Below are 12,214 nucleotides of genomic sequence, written 5' to 3'. Positions count from 1 at the left end.
GGCTATCGAATCCAACCTGAAATTTGGAAACGACACTCCTTGCCAACAAGTCATCAATATCACTATCATGGTCATGAGTCGGCATCCGTTTTATTTTCCAAATGAAACAGAACCTCGGAGGCACTGGTTTCACAGGATGTGGCAGACACCGGGGAACGGCGCATCCGATCTTGCCGCAGAGGCTATCCATGCAAACCCGGCGTGAAAGCTTGAATTGGTTTACAGAAAAGACCAGTTAGCTCACTCCCTTAAAAAACAGTGACGCTTTGGGTCACTTTGCAGGAGCCCGGACCCCTCTTCTGCAGATCGGGATGTCTTACAGCCGTTTCCCTGCCGTTTCTGGTTGTCGCCACCGTGAAATGGCGATTGGCACGCGGGGTTGCAAACGAGTCGAGTATTTTGGGTGCTGGGCACCTTTTAAAAGCCTGGCTCCCGAGGGTCACTTTCAATCTTTCATGGCAGCAATGAGCCTCTTCTTGACAGCCCATATTTCTCAGCTCGGTTCCACGGTGCCTGCCCAAAGCGGCGTGATTTATGGCCTGCTTCGAGGAAACCGCGCGGGAGGTGGGATACACGGGGAAAAAGGGAGATCTGTCTCTCAGCTAGAAGAAAACGGAGTTTGAAGAGTAGACTTTGCCGCGCTCCACTTTTTTAAAATCTTACATATTTTGCTTTTACGTAAGAAAAACATTGCGTGAGGCTCGGAGTCCTATTTTTTTTATTTTTTTAATGAAATCCCCGTTTATAGTATCAGAAGCCAGCTCCGTTTTCTAGAAGTCATCTTAGGAAAGCGGTTCTGCATCCTGTGTTTTTTAATTTTATTTTTCATTTGCAGTTTACATTCAGTATTATTTTATGTTAGTTTTACGTGTACAGTGGTTAAGCAGTCCTATACACTACAGGGTAGTTCCCCCTGGTATTTCCTATACACTACAGGGTAATCCCCCCGATATTTCGTATACACTACAAGGTAATCCCCCCGATATTTCCAGTACTCGCCTGACACCATACATAGTATGACAATATTATTGACCATTTCCCCTGTGTTGCATTTTATATCCCGGTGACTGTTCTGTAACCGCCAATCTGCCCTTCTCAATCCCTTCCCCTTTTTCCACCCAGCTCCCCAACCCCCCTCCCCTCCAGCAACCATCAGACCCTTCTCTGTATCTGTGAGTCTCTTTCTGTGTTGCTTATTGTGTTTTTGAGATTCCACATATCAGTGAAATCACATGTCTTTCTCTAATTGATTTGTTTCACTTAGCACAATACCCTCCAGGTCCATCGCTGTTGTTGCGATTGGTAAGGGCGCGTCCTTTTTCAGGGCTGCATAGTATTCCACTGCGTAGATGTACCGCAGCCTTTTTGTTCACTTGTCTCCTGACGGGCGCTTGGGTCGTTTGCAGATCTTAGCTGTTGTCTATAACTGCCGTCAGCATAGGGGTGCATAGATTCCTGCGTAAATGGAGACTTGTTCAAGAATTAACTGTATTTGTGTTGGGGGCCAATCCAGTCCCAGGGTGATTAACATTGTTATTTAGAGATTGGCTCATGATGATTAAATAGGACTCTGTTCTATCCGGTTCTCCCCACGCTGTATGTCATCTCTCTTTAACTCAAACTGTCAGATGTTCTAAATTTCAGTAGCCCTCTGGTTCACGAAGGGAGTTTGCTAATTGCTGAGGAAATGGGCCGAAAATAAGGGTTAGGAAGAGCAGACGAGGGGGCGCAGACGCCCAATCAGCTGGGTTTCCGTCCCAGGGGCTCTCGCTCGTCACATTGACGGCGGTGGTCGGGGCGGTCACCTCTGGACAGAGACCATGCTCTGCGCCCCCAGTTCTTGTCTTGCTTATAAGAATGAATTGAAACAAAAGAACAAACAACAGCAAAAGCTGGAGAAGATTTACTTGTAGGAGAGAAATACACTCAGAACCTGAGCGGGCAACTCAGCCGGCAGAGACGGAACCGAGTGCCCGGGTATTTGGGAGTTCGGAGGAGTCACACCGGTTCCTAGATCCCGACGATGCAGCCCTCTCACGCCCTCCTTTGTGGGGGGCATAACTCAGGGGTCTGGGCGTTTTAGCCCCAGGACGACATGGCCGCTCACGCCCTAATGCCCGCCTGGTCTATCCCGCAGGGTCATCGACGGGCGTGACCTGATGCCCCTGCTGCAAGGGAGAAGCCAGCGCTCGGATCACGAGTTTCTCTTCCATTACTGCAACTTCTACCTGAACGCCGTGCGCTGGCACCCCCGGAACAGTGAGTACACACCTTTCTGTGCAATCAGCGCCGTGTGAGCAGGTGAAATTCCAGGAGGGCGGAGGGCTTGTCTTTAGGGGCTACGAGGCGGCTCAGGGTGTGATTGTGCTTTGCTTGAACACTTTCTCTCCCTCCTCACATTCCTTCTGGCCCCACAGTTGTCCAGGTGGGACATCAGGAGGCCTTGGTGTTCACTCATGTGTATGCCAATGACAGCGCCCCCTGCAGGACAGGAAGCTCCGGGTGCTCAACAGGGCACGTGGTCCCTCCCGTGATATTCAAGTGGCTGCGTGTTCCCCCGCTTCCTCCTCGCTCTGGGCTTCAGCCCCTCTGCCCTGTGCATGGCTGACCGGTGCTTGTAGCTCCCTGGACCTGGGAGGACTGTCCTTCTGTCCTTTCCTGGGTGAGGCTTATCAGTCCCGGCAAAACCCCCTGAAGCAAGCGCCACGTCCTCCGTCTGCCCTCAGAGAGCTCTCCGCAGTCCTGTCGCTTTGCGCTGAATGGCATAAGATGCTCGGCTCGTTTCCTCTTCTGAACCTCAAAGGTGGCGGGTCGGGACTCTTCAATTCGCATTTTGTCGGGATCGTGTGGATTTCCTAGACTTTAGTCTTTAAGACCAAGTTCAAATGCTCGGATGTCATATTTCCAAAACTGTGTTCTTCAAGGTGTGCTCGCTCTCAGCGCTGGCGTCGAATTTCGGTTTTCCGCCACCAGTCTTAGCATTGTATTCTAGCAAGCCTAAAGTTACAAATGGAACCAGGTGATAATCCCAAGTGTAGTGATAGGTGTCCAGTATTTTTTCATATATTTAAACTTAGAACCGTGATGATGATCATGTCACTGAGATGCCCGAGTCTGTGGAAATCGAACCGCTGTTGAAACGACTGTCGTGTATCCTGGAGGCAGAAATCTAGGTTGGACATTCAAGTCACTCTTCAGAGGTTCAATAAATCTCCCCTTTTCTCTACTGTGTTTGGGAGTTCGGCTCCTGGAGGCTACACACTCCGAGGACATCTGGTAACCTCCCAACAGATGGTTCATTCTCAAACTCAGAGTGAAGCTTAAAATTGGCTTTCAGTGCATCTCTCTCCATCCCTACTTACCCAGCCAATTTTCTAAAGACGTCTCACTGAAAGAGCACCCGTTCATTATTTTTTTAAAAATATGTTTTTACTGATTTCAGAGAGAGGAAGGGAGAGAGAGGGAGAGACATAAAAACATCGATGATGAGAGAGAGTCATTGATCGGCTGCCTCTTGCACGCCCCCTACTGGGGATGGAGCCCACAGCCCAAGCATGTGCCTTGATCGTGACTCGAACTGTGATCTCCTGGTTCATGGCTTGACACTCAACCACTGAGCGACTCTGGCCAGGCCCCTCTTCATTATATTTAAAGTGGAAAATTGCAGCTTTTCCAGAAATCACACCAGCTTAACCATATAAAGTTTCTACTTTAAATGTGGGCAGCTGCCTTGCCTTGGGGTATTTTCTGGAAGCTGGATGGACAGCAACGGCCGTAGGGTCTAGACTTGGAAGGATTGTATTTTCCTGTGTCCTCCATGTGTTCATAATTTCAAACCCCCATAGGAGTCCTGGTTCATTTTTTTAGACAAACTGAAACATTTCAGTCTGAGCTAAAGGGGAACTACACTTCTACCCTCTTTTGTTTACACGGAGCCTGTGAGAAATGTTACGAACTAAGTTTTTGTGCCGCTCTGGTGTTTAAAGAAGTTTGATAATCATGTGCTGAACTTTGCAAAATCACATTTAAAAAAAGCCACCTCCACCCAGTTTGAGGAGCTGGAAGGAACACATTTGATGAGGGGCTGGAGAAACAGATTATGTGGGGGAGGAAAAGGGAAACAGACAGGAAGAGACAGAAAATAGGAGCAAGTGCAAAAAACAAGACCCAGATTCTGATGGGCAGCTGGCTTTAGGATAAAATTTACTCCTTCCACAGACGTATCTTCATATGAAATTTCTTAAAACCTTCTGGCTCAAACCCACCACAAGAGAGTAGGAATCACAGTACGTCAATGCTGGGATCAGTTATCCAGCTAAAGGGTCTCGACAAATCATGATTTCATGAATCATCTCTTATTTACTTGTTGTTAGGGTTTGGCAGGGGATGCAGGCTGTGAAAGAATTTACAATTAAAAGATCAGATGCAGAGAGGAAGTTTATTTTACTTTCCCCCAGAAGGGAAAGGGCCGATGCATGTTAATCTACACAGGGCAAGAAACAAAGGGGGCTTCTCCTTTTAAGCAGAGGCTGTTGCTAGGTGACAAGGAAGTTGAAATTGAGCAGATACCAGGGACTGTCTTGAAAAGTTACAGTTTGTTTGCTTTCCAGGAGACAGTCCAGCAGATGTCCTAGGGAGGTGTCTTAGCAGTATTTTTTCCAAGCCTGTAAAACAAGCTTAGAGCCAAAGTTATGAAGACTTCAAAAGAGGCTTGTTTGAAGGGGAGGGGGGAAGGGAACTTTCTACTAACTAGAAACTCCTTGGTGCCAATTGTCCCTGAGCTGTGGAAACAGCAGGGAGGAGGGAAATGCAACAATGTAGCCTTGAGAGTTGTGAAAACAGCAGCGAGGGGGGAGGGTGCAACAATGTAGCCTTGAGATTAGCTAATCTCCTCTGCAGTTTGAACAGAGGGGCTCTTTGAATCAGAGGAACCAACAATCTTGGGGTTTAATTGCCAAGTGCTTCGCATAAAATGTGGATGGCCGTAGCAAAGAAAGAGCCTTTTTCCTGCCCTTACGCTTGTCAGGTTGTATCTGACACTCAGTAACCACGGTTGCTGTCTTGGCGACCACGCAAGGCTCTGTGGTTAGTTATCTAGTATTTCACCTTTTATTAATTCTATGAATATTCATTGAGCAACTACTATGTGCAACCCCTGTGCCGGAGTGGGCCAAGCAGAAGTTTTACTCACCTTCTAAAGAGGGAATCGAAAGTCCAACCTCCACGTTGACCTCTGGCTTGGGCAATGGTTGGTATAAGAGCAGCTGGGTTTCCACTCTGTTTATGCCTTAGACTGTTTTGTGCCATGAGCTATGGAAAGAGCCAAGAACAGCAGAGATGGGTAAGGAAAGGGCAACCTTTGTTTTCAGGGTGTTACCTGTCAACTAGAGGACACACGTAAATGAGAGCTAGTTGGGTGAGTTGGCTGAGGTCACGTCAGGTCTACTTTGCTAGGAGATGGTCCGTAGGTCATCTCAGGTCTACTTTGCTAGGAGATGGTCCGTAGGTCATCTCAGGTCTACTTTGCTAGGAGATGGTCCGTAATCACCAGGCTGCACGGTGGGATACTTTCCGTAATTCTTTGGGATGAGAAGGTTTCCATCTGACCTCAAAATACTTCATTAGAAAAGGAAACAGGGCCTGGCCAGCATGGCTCAGTGGTTGAGCATCCACCTGTGAATCAGGAGTTTATGGTTCGATTCCCAGTCAGGGCACATGCCTGCTTTTCAGGCTTGATCCCCAGTAGGGAGCGTGCAAGAGCTCATCATTGATGTTTCTCTCTCTCTCCCTCTCACTTCCTCTCCCTGAAGCCAATAAAAACATATTTAACATGAGGAAAGAGGAATTTAGCATCCAGATTTTGTAACAGGCAGCTGTGTGGTGGGGCCAGCTCCTGAATGGTCAGGAATCCGGCCAGCTAGTAAACTGTAGCTAACATGAAGTCCACACGCTGGGAGTTTTAACACCACGGCAATTGGCAGACACGGCAAATCCGGGCTCTGTGCCTCACCCCGGAGAGAGCTAGCTTTCCCGGTGCCAGTGAAACTGGAATTGACTGCAGATGTTTTTAAATTCCAATTACTGTTTGTCCAGACTGATTGGAGGCCTAAATATTACAACTCCAGACGTTTTAAATACTTATTTTTCAAAAACTTGTAGCTAGATTTCTGTCTTGACCTTTTAATAACATCAATCCCCTTTAATGTCTATGCACAATGTCTCGTCTATAACTTAATAATTCTGTAATTATAATAATTCTATAATTCAGTTGTCTGAGCGAGTCGAATGGCATAATTTCGTTAGGATCTGATATCATCATTCCCGTTGCATTTGAACGGAATGGACAAAAGCATTATCATAGCACGGATCACTTTTCTTGCATTCAAACGGGGAGTTTTTAGTTGAAACTTACTATTCTGTGTATGTTGAAAATTTTGGCTTTAACGTGTGACGTCTATGAATCAATGTTACAAAATAGAAACAGACTCGTAGAAAGAGAACAGACCAACAGCTGTCAGAGGGGAGGCGGGGTTGGGGCCCCAACTCTACCAATTAAATCTCAAAAGTCGGTCACCTGCCCACACGTAGCTTCAGGGAGGCTGGGAGGTGGGGTCTTTAAGACGGGGGGGGGGGGGGGGGTGTTCAGCTAACACTCGGTGCCCATGAAAGGCTGAGACGACCGGTGCCAGTCTCTCCCATGGCTGGTCCTCCCACTCACAGACGGGGAGGCAGAGGTGTCGGAGGCCACGTAACACCCGACGGCAACGGGGTTGATGGCAAAGTTGGATTTGCAGCCAGCACAGTGCGTCTTCAGAGCTGGCCTCTCCGTTGATTGGAGAGCCTTCAACAAGGCGATAAGTTGTTTTTTACTCACCGACCCAAAGACGATCCTTCCCCCTCGCTGTCTCTCTGGGCATCTCCGCACCTCCGTGGACTGTCTCCGGGGCACCCCCGGGGTCGCCCTGTTTCCTAAGGGAGGCCGTTCCTGGGGACGTCAGCTCTGGCCTCCTTCCAGCTGGTCCCCAGCCTCTCTGCTGAGGTCACATCCTCACACGAACCCCTTATGACTGCCCCCCCCCCGGTGCTTTTCAGAGAGAGCGGAAGGGGGGAGGGAGAGAGAGAAACACCGATGTGAGAGAGACACATCCGTTGGCCGCCCCCTGCACCCACCCAGACCGGGGGCGGGGAGCGAACCTGCCATCCAGGTACGTGCCCTAGACTGGGAGCCGGGCCCGCAGCCCTTCGGTGCGCAGGCCGATGCTCCAACCACTTGGCCACACTGGCCGGGGCGACTGCCCACTTTTTTATGCCAAGAGACCCTGAGATAAATGTGTTCGGAGCCTCTGCCTTCCTTGCTCGTTTCTCTGCCATCACCAGGTGCCCCCGGCAGTCTATCCATCTGTCGTTGCCAGGTGCCTGCTGGAGCCTGGGCTGGACACTGAATGATTGGAGGCGGACACGCCGGAGGAGGGGTGGCGGGATGCAGGAGGCCCCTGTCTGTCCCGTCTGTCTGCCCCTTCCGGCTCAGCGCCTCCTCTCATTTATTCGTTTACCCACAACCCTTTTATGGGCCGCCCCTTCTGCGTAAAGCACTAGGAACCGCTGCCTTAAGGCCCGTGGGAGATCCAGTCCTTGGCTCCTGAGGGCCCCTGATGTAGCGCGTGAAACAGTCTCCAGACGGCCACAGGCCTTGAGGGCTGACCGCCGGGCGCAGACTGGTGACAGCGTCCGGCTGGGCATCGTCAGGCTCACAGGGGGAGGGACCGTCGCAGGGCTGGCAGGGTGGGTGGGGCTGGGATATGCAAAGATGGGAAGGGGGGGCGTGTAGCGTGCATTGCGTACCTGCCCCGGGCCAGGTTATGCGTTTTCACCCCCTAACATCAAAGGCAAGAGGCCTGGGGCCCGCAGAGCCCCGGGGTCGTGTGCCTGATGAGTTAGAAGATGCGGTGCCCTGGGCGGCTCCAGGCCGGGCCCCTCCCCGAGGTCTTAGGGTCCAAGAAAAGAACGGGGGTGCTTTTGTCAGGTGGCTGCCTGAGGATTAGGGACCCCGTAGAGGGATGTTTGAGGTGGGGCCTGGAAGCAGGGAGGTGCCCGTGGGCTTGGGGGCCATGGGGTGGGTTCATGGGGGAGCACGTGAAGTCAGTGTGACCGAGGGACAAGCCTAGGGCGTCGTGGGCGCGGTCCCTCGCAAAGGAAGAACAGACCATATTTCAAAGGATTTTAAAGAATTTCAAGACAGCGCCGGGCACCGTCGCGGGCAGTGCTGCCAGGACCGACCCCGGAATGTCTGCACAAAGCCTCCGCCATCTACAGAGGGGCCCCCAGAACACCGTATACGCACAGTTCGAATGACGATCGTCAGTGTTTATTAACATAAGGTTCATTTTCAACATTTACAAGAATCTACAGAAAGGAATAATTTATTTTTTTTTGGTCAACGCCTGTTTTCAAAACGGACGACCGTCCTGGTCCGGGCCCTGCTGATACCGCGAAGCAAGGGAATCGCCAACATCAAGATCATTCCGTGCGGAACTCGTGCGCCCTCAATAGGTCCACTGTTTCCGCATTTGTCCCGTAAACTATCTTTCGTTTGCCCCCATTTAAAAAAAAAAGTCCAGTGAAGACTTTAGGATATATGTTGCTTGTTTAAAGCTTAGTCTGGCTTCACCCATCATTTCATTTTAAACCTGAAAAGGAGTGAAAAGTAAGTGACTGATCAGCTGTTAACGTGTGTGTAGATTTTTGGGTTTTTTTGGACACGCTGTACACACGGAGTCCTTCGAGCATCCAAAATAAATCTTGCCAAGCCTGGCAGTTGAACAACACTTATTCAGGGAAATGGAAATCTGAGTGATAAATTAAGAGCCAGTGTGCTGAAGCCATTTAAATTTCGTTAACATATTTTTAAAGAAACCTTAGTGGCGGAAAAAGTATCTTAAGACGTGCTGCAGGAGTGTGGATTTAAGGGCAGATGGAAGCCAAGGTGTTTTTCGTTCAAATTGACTGAAGATTTATATTCACAGCAAACTCCTATGCGGTCTCACTGGGCGCCCCCGGCACCGGCCTGAGAGGGCAACTGCAGTTAAAGCAAATCCCACCAAACAGGCCACCAAGACATGACACAAAAATGACGCCGGCCCGTGCCTCAGACCCCCAGCAACACCAACATGACGTAAAATGCTGTGTGTTGGTTTTTAAAAATGTCTTTCTTGATTTCAGAGAGAGGAAGGGAGAGGGAGAGAGAGAGAGAAATGTCCATGATGGGAGAGTCATGGATCGGCCGCCTCCTGCTCGCCCACTACTGGGGATCCAGCCCACAACCCGGGCAGGTGCCCCGACCGGGATTCGAACCAGCGACCTCCAGGTGCAGGGATGGTGCTCAACCTATTGAGCCACAGCAGCCAGGGCTGTGAGATTGCTGTTGATGGCTGTGTGTGCATATGTGTGTGTGCATGTGTGTGTGTGCATGGGGTGGAGTGTGTGTGCATGTGTGTGCATGTGCGTGTGCATGTGTGTGCATGTGCGTGCGCATGTGTGTGCATGCATATGCATGTGTGTGCGTATGCATGTGTGCATGTGTGCATATGTGTGTGCATGTGTGGGGCGGAGTATTGTGCATGTATGCGCACATGCATGTGTGTGCGTGTGTGCATGCATATGCATGTGTGTGCTTATGTGTGTGTGTGCGTGTGTGTGTGTGCATGCATGTGGCGGGCTGCATGTGTGCACCTGTGTGTGTGCATCTGCAGCGGTATGTGTTAGAGGCAAGCCTACCTACTCATCCCGTGTCATTTTAGGTGGAGACTCAGGCTGTTAGTTTAAAATGTGGGCGTTGGCGTGCAGGAGGCAGCAGAGCTGGGAGCTCCTAACCTGTTACTCACTATAGAGTGTTCTCCCCCCCAAAAAATGTATATGCACGTTACATATACATAGCTCATAGCTCAATTGATGTGTCTTTCTTTCCATATTTAACCCCTTGGATTTAGTAATTATTCAAAGCGTGTATACATTTTTGGGGGGACACCCTGTTTATCAAGCGTCCGCTCAACGCTTCCGAGCGGGGAAGTTTACGAGGCTAAAAGGACAGTCCTGTTTGAGTTGTATGTGGAATCTAACCGGCTTTATCTCCGCTTCCCCGGGCAGCATCAACTAATTATTTAGAGATTGGGGGGACGTAAGCAGGGGGCGTGGGGGAGTGAATGCAAATAAGGGCTTCGGAAGAAGGAAGAAAGGCCGTGCTCATCGGGAGTCTCAGTGTGCGCCGCGGAGTCGATGGCTGTGTCGGCTGCATCGGTGTCTGTGCCAGTTGAACAGGAATGTAGTTTGGATTCTTTCTCTCTTTTTTCCAGCTCGCTTTTAATTTTTTTTTCCAATTAGTTTGCACCCGATATTATTTTACATTCGTTCCAGATGCACAGCCTCGCGGCAGGAAAATCATATACCCTGCAGAGTGTGGCCCCCGCTATTGGCAGTGCCCGCCGGGCGCCGTCCACAGTCATCACAGTATTATTGCCCGTGTTCCCTGTGCTGTGCTTCACAGCCCCGTGACTGTCCCGTAACCACCAGCCCCCCTTCCGCTTTTCTAGCAAGTCCCTAAAGATCCCTCCCCTCTGGCAACTGTGAGTCCGTCCCCTGTGTCTGTGCGTCCGTTCCTGCTTTGTTTTGTGCCCTGCGTTCCACCCAGGAGTGAAATCATAGGGTATTTGTCTTTCTCTGTCTGACGTATTTCACTGAGCACTATAACCCCTGGGTCCAGCCGGGCTGTCGCAAATGGTAAGATTTAGTGCATTTTTTAGGGCCAAGTAATATTCCATTGTGTATACGCACCACCGACCGCCCCTCGCCGACGGATGGGCATGGGGCTCTTCCTCTCTAAGGCTCTTTCTTCCTTTTGAGCCTTCCGAGTGTTCACTCGGAAGGACCGGCCGCGTGATTTCCGTGCATGTTCTGGTTGGTGGCGGCTCTCCTGACGCCCTCCCCGTGACACCCCCTCTGTCTCTGTCCACCGCAGGCACCTCCGTCTGGAAAGCTTTCCTCTTCACGCCCAACTTCACGCCCGAGGGCGCCAACGGCTGCTTCCCCACCCACGTGTGTTTCTGCCACGGGCACTTTGTCACCCGCCACCACCCACCCTTGCTCTTCGATCTCTCCAAGGACCCCCGGGAGAGGAGCCCGGTGACGCCGAACACCGAGCCCCGGTACTGGGAAATCCTGGGGGCCATGCAGGAGGCGGCAGAGAGCCACACCCGCACCGTGCACAACGTCCCCAACCAGCTGTCCTTCGGGAACATCCTCTGGAAACCGTGGCTGCAGATGTGCTGTTCTTTGTCCCCCGGCCTGTCTTGCCAGTGTCCCCACGGGGAGCAAGGCAGGGGAAGGAGCCCTTAGCTGTTGTGTTTCGGGGGGACGCACTGCGCCCAGGCCACCTCCTCCGTGACAAGGGCACGGGGAGGGGGGTGTCACTGCGCAAACCAGTGTGGCCAGCGCCTCAGACTGGGATCCACTCTGCATCTGGTCACCCGAAGGCCCCATCAAGAGCCTTAGGGTGACCCCGTGGGAAAATAATTCAGGTTAACAGTGCACAGAGGGACAATGTTAGACGGGTGCCTGCCTCCCGTGTTCGAAGCATGTGCGTTCACAAACACGCATGGGGTGATGAGAAGGAGTGGGTCCAACCCCAGAGCGCACAGATGCCAGGATGGGGTGGAAAGAAACCTGCCCTCCTGCCGAAAATGTGTGTGAGCAACCGCGCAAGGTGTCCGGTATCCCGCAGTCTGATATGGCGCCACCTGCGAGACTCAGCCGTGGCGCCGGTGACGTTCGGAATAGTTTAGAAAGCGTGCAGCGCATTTTAACCCACGCAACTCGTTAGTGACTAAGAGACCATCCGCTTGGCCAATTATAGACGCTGGTAGGTTCCCATTTAGTGATCGGAAGGCAGTTACGATCAGTATTATTTCTAAGTATTATTCCAAATGTATGTATTTATATAGGCACGGCTTATTTCTTTATTGCTCAAGACGGCGAAGGTATTTAAGATATGGAACTGGGCGGTTATCCCGATTGCACTAAAAGCCGTAGATTTCCACAGGGAGAGCTGTATTTTTCATGGGGAATCGTTGCGGGAATTGCTGAAAATCCGTCATCCGACCCCGGTAGCAAATGTTCTTGTTGCCGATGCACTGATAGGCCCCTAACACGTTAGATGATTGCT

At 50.9% G+C, this 12,214-nt stretch overlaps 1 protein-coding gene across 1 annotated transcript in view; it reads left to right on the top strand.

Annotated features, from left to right (window-relative positions):
• STS (steroid sulfatase) overlaps positions 1 to 11,540 on the top strand; it is a 51,938-nt gene extending 40,398 nt beyond the window's left edge. The window contains exons 9-10 of the mRNA XM_016207576.2: positions 2,138 to 2,259; positions 11,012 to 11,540. Coding sequence (XP_016063062.2) covers positions 2,138 to 2,259; positions 11,012 to 11,388 — 499 coding nt within the window. The 3' untranslated portion in view covers positions 11,389 to 11,540. The remainder of the gene's footprint in view (positions 1 to 2,137; positions 2,260 to 11,011) is intronic.
• The last annotated feature ends 674 nt before the right edge of the window (positions 11,541 to 12,214 follow it).

This window comes from Miniopterus natalensis, chromosome X, assembly GCF_054644295.1.
Source record: "Miniopterus natalensis isolate mMinNat1 chromosome X, mMinNat1.hap1, whole genome shotgun sequence".
Classification (NCBI taxonomy): domain Eukaryota; kingdom Metazoa; phylum Chordata; class Mammalia; order Chiroptera; family Miniopteridae; genus Miniopterus; species Miniopterus natalensis.
Note: the sequence above shows the minus strand (reverse complement) of the source record. Positions and strands in the feature narration are given on the sequence as shown.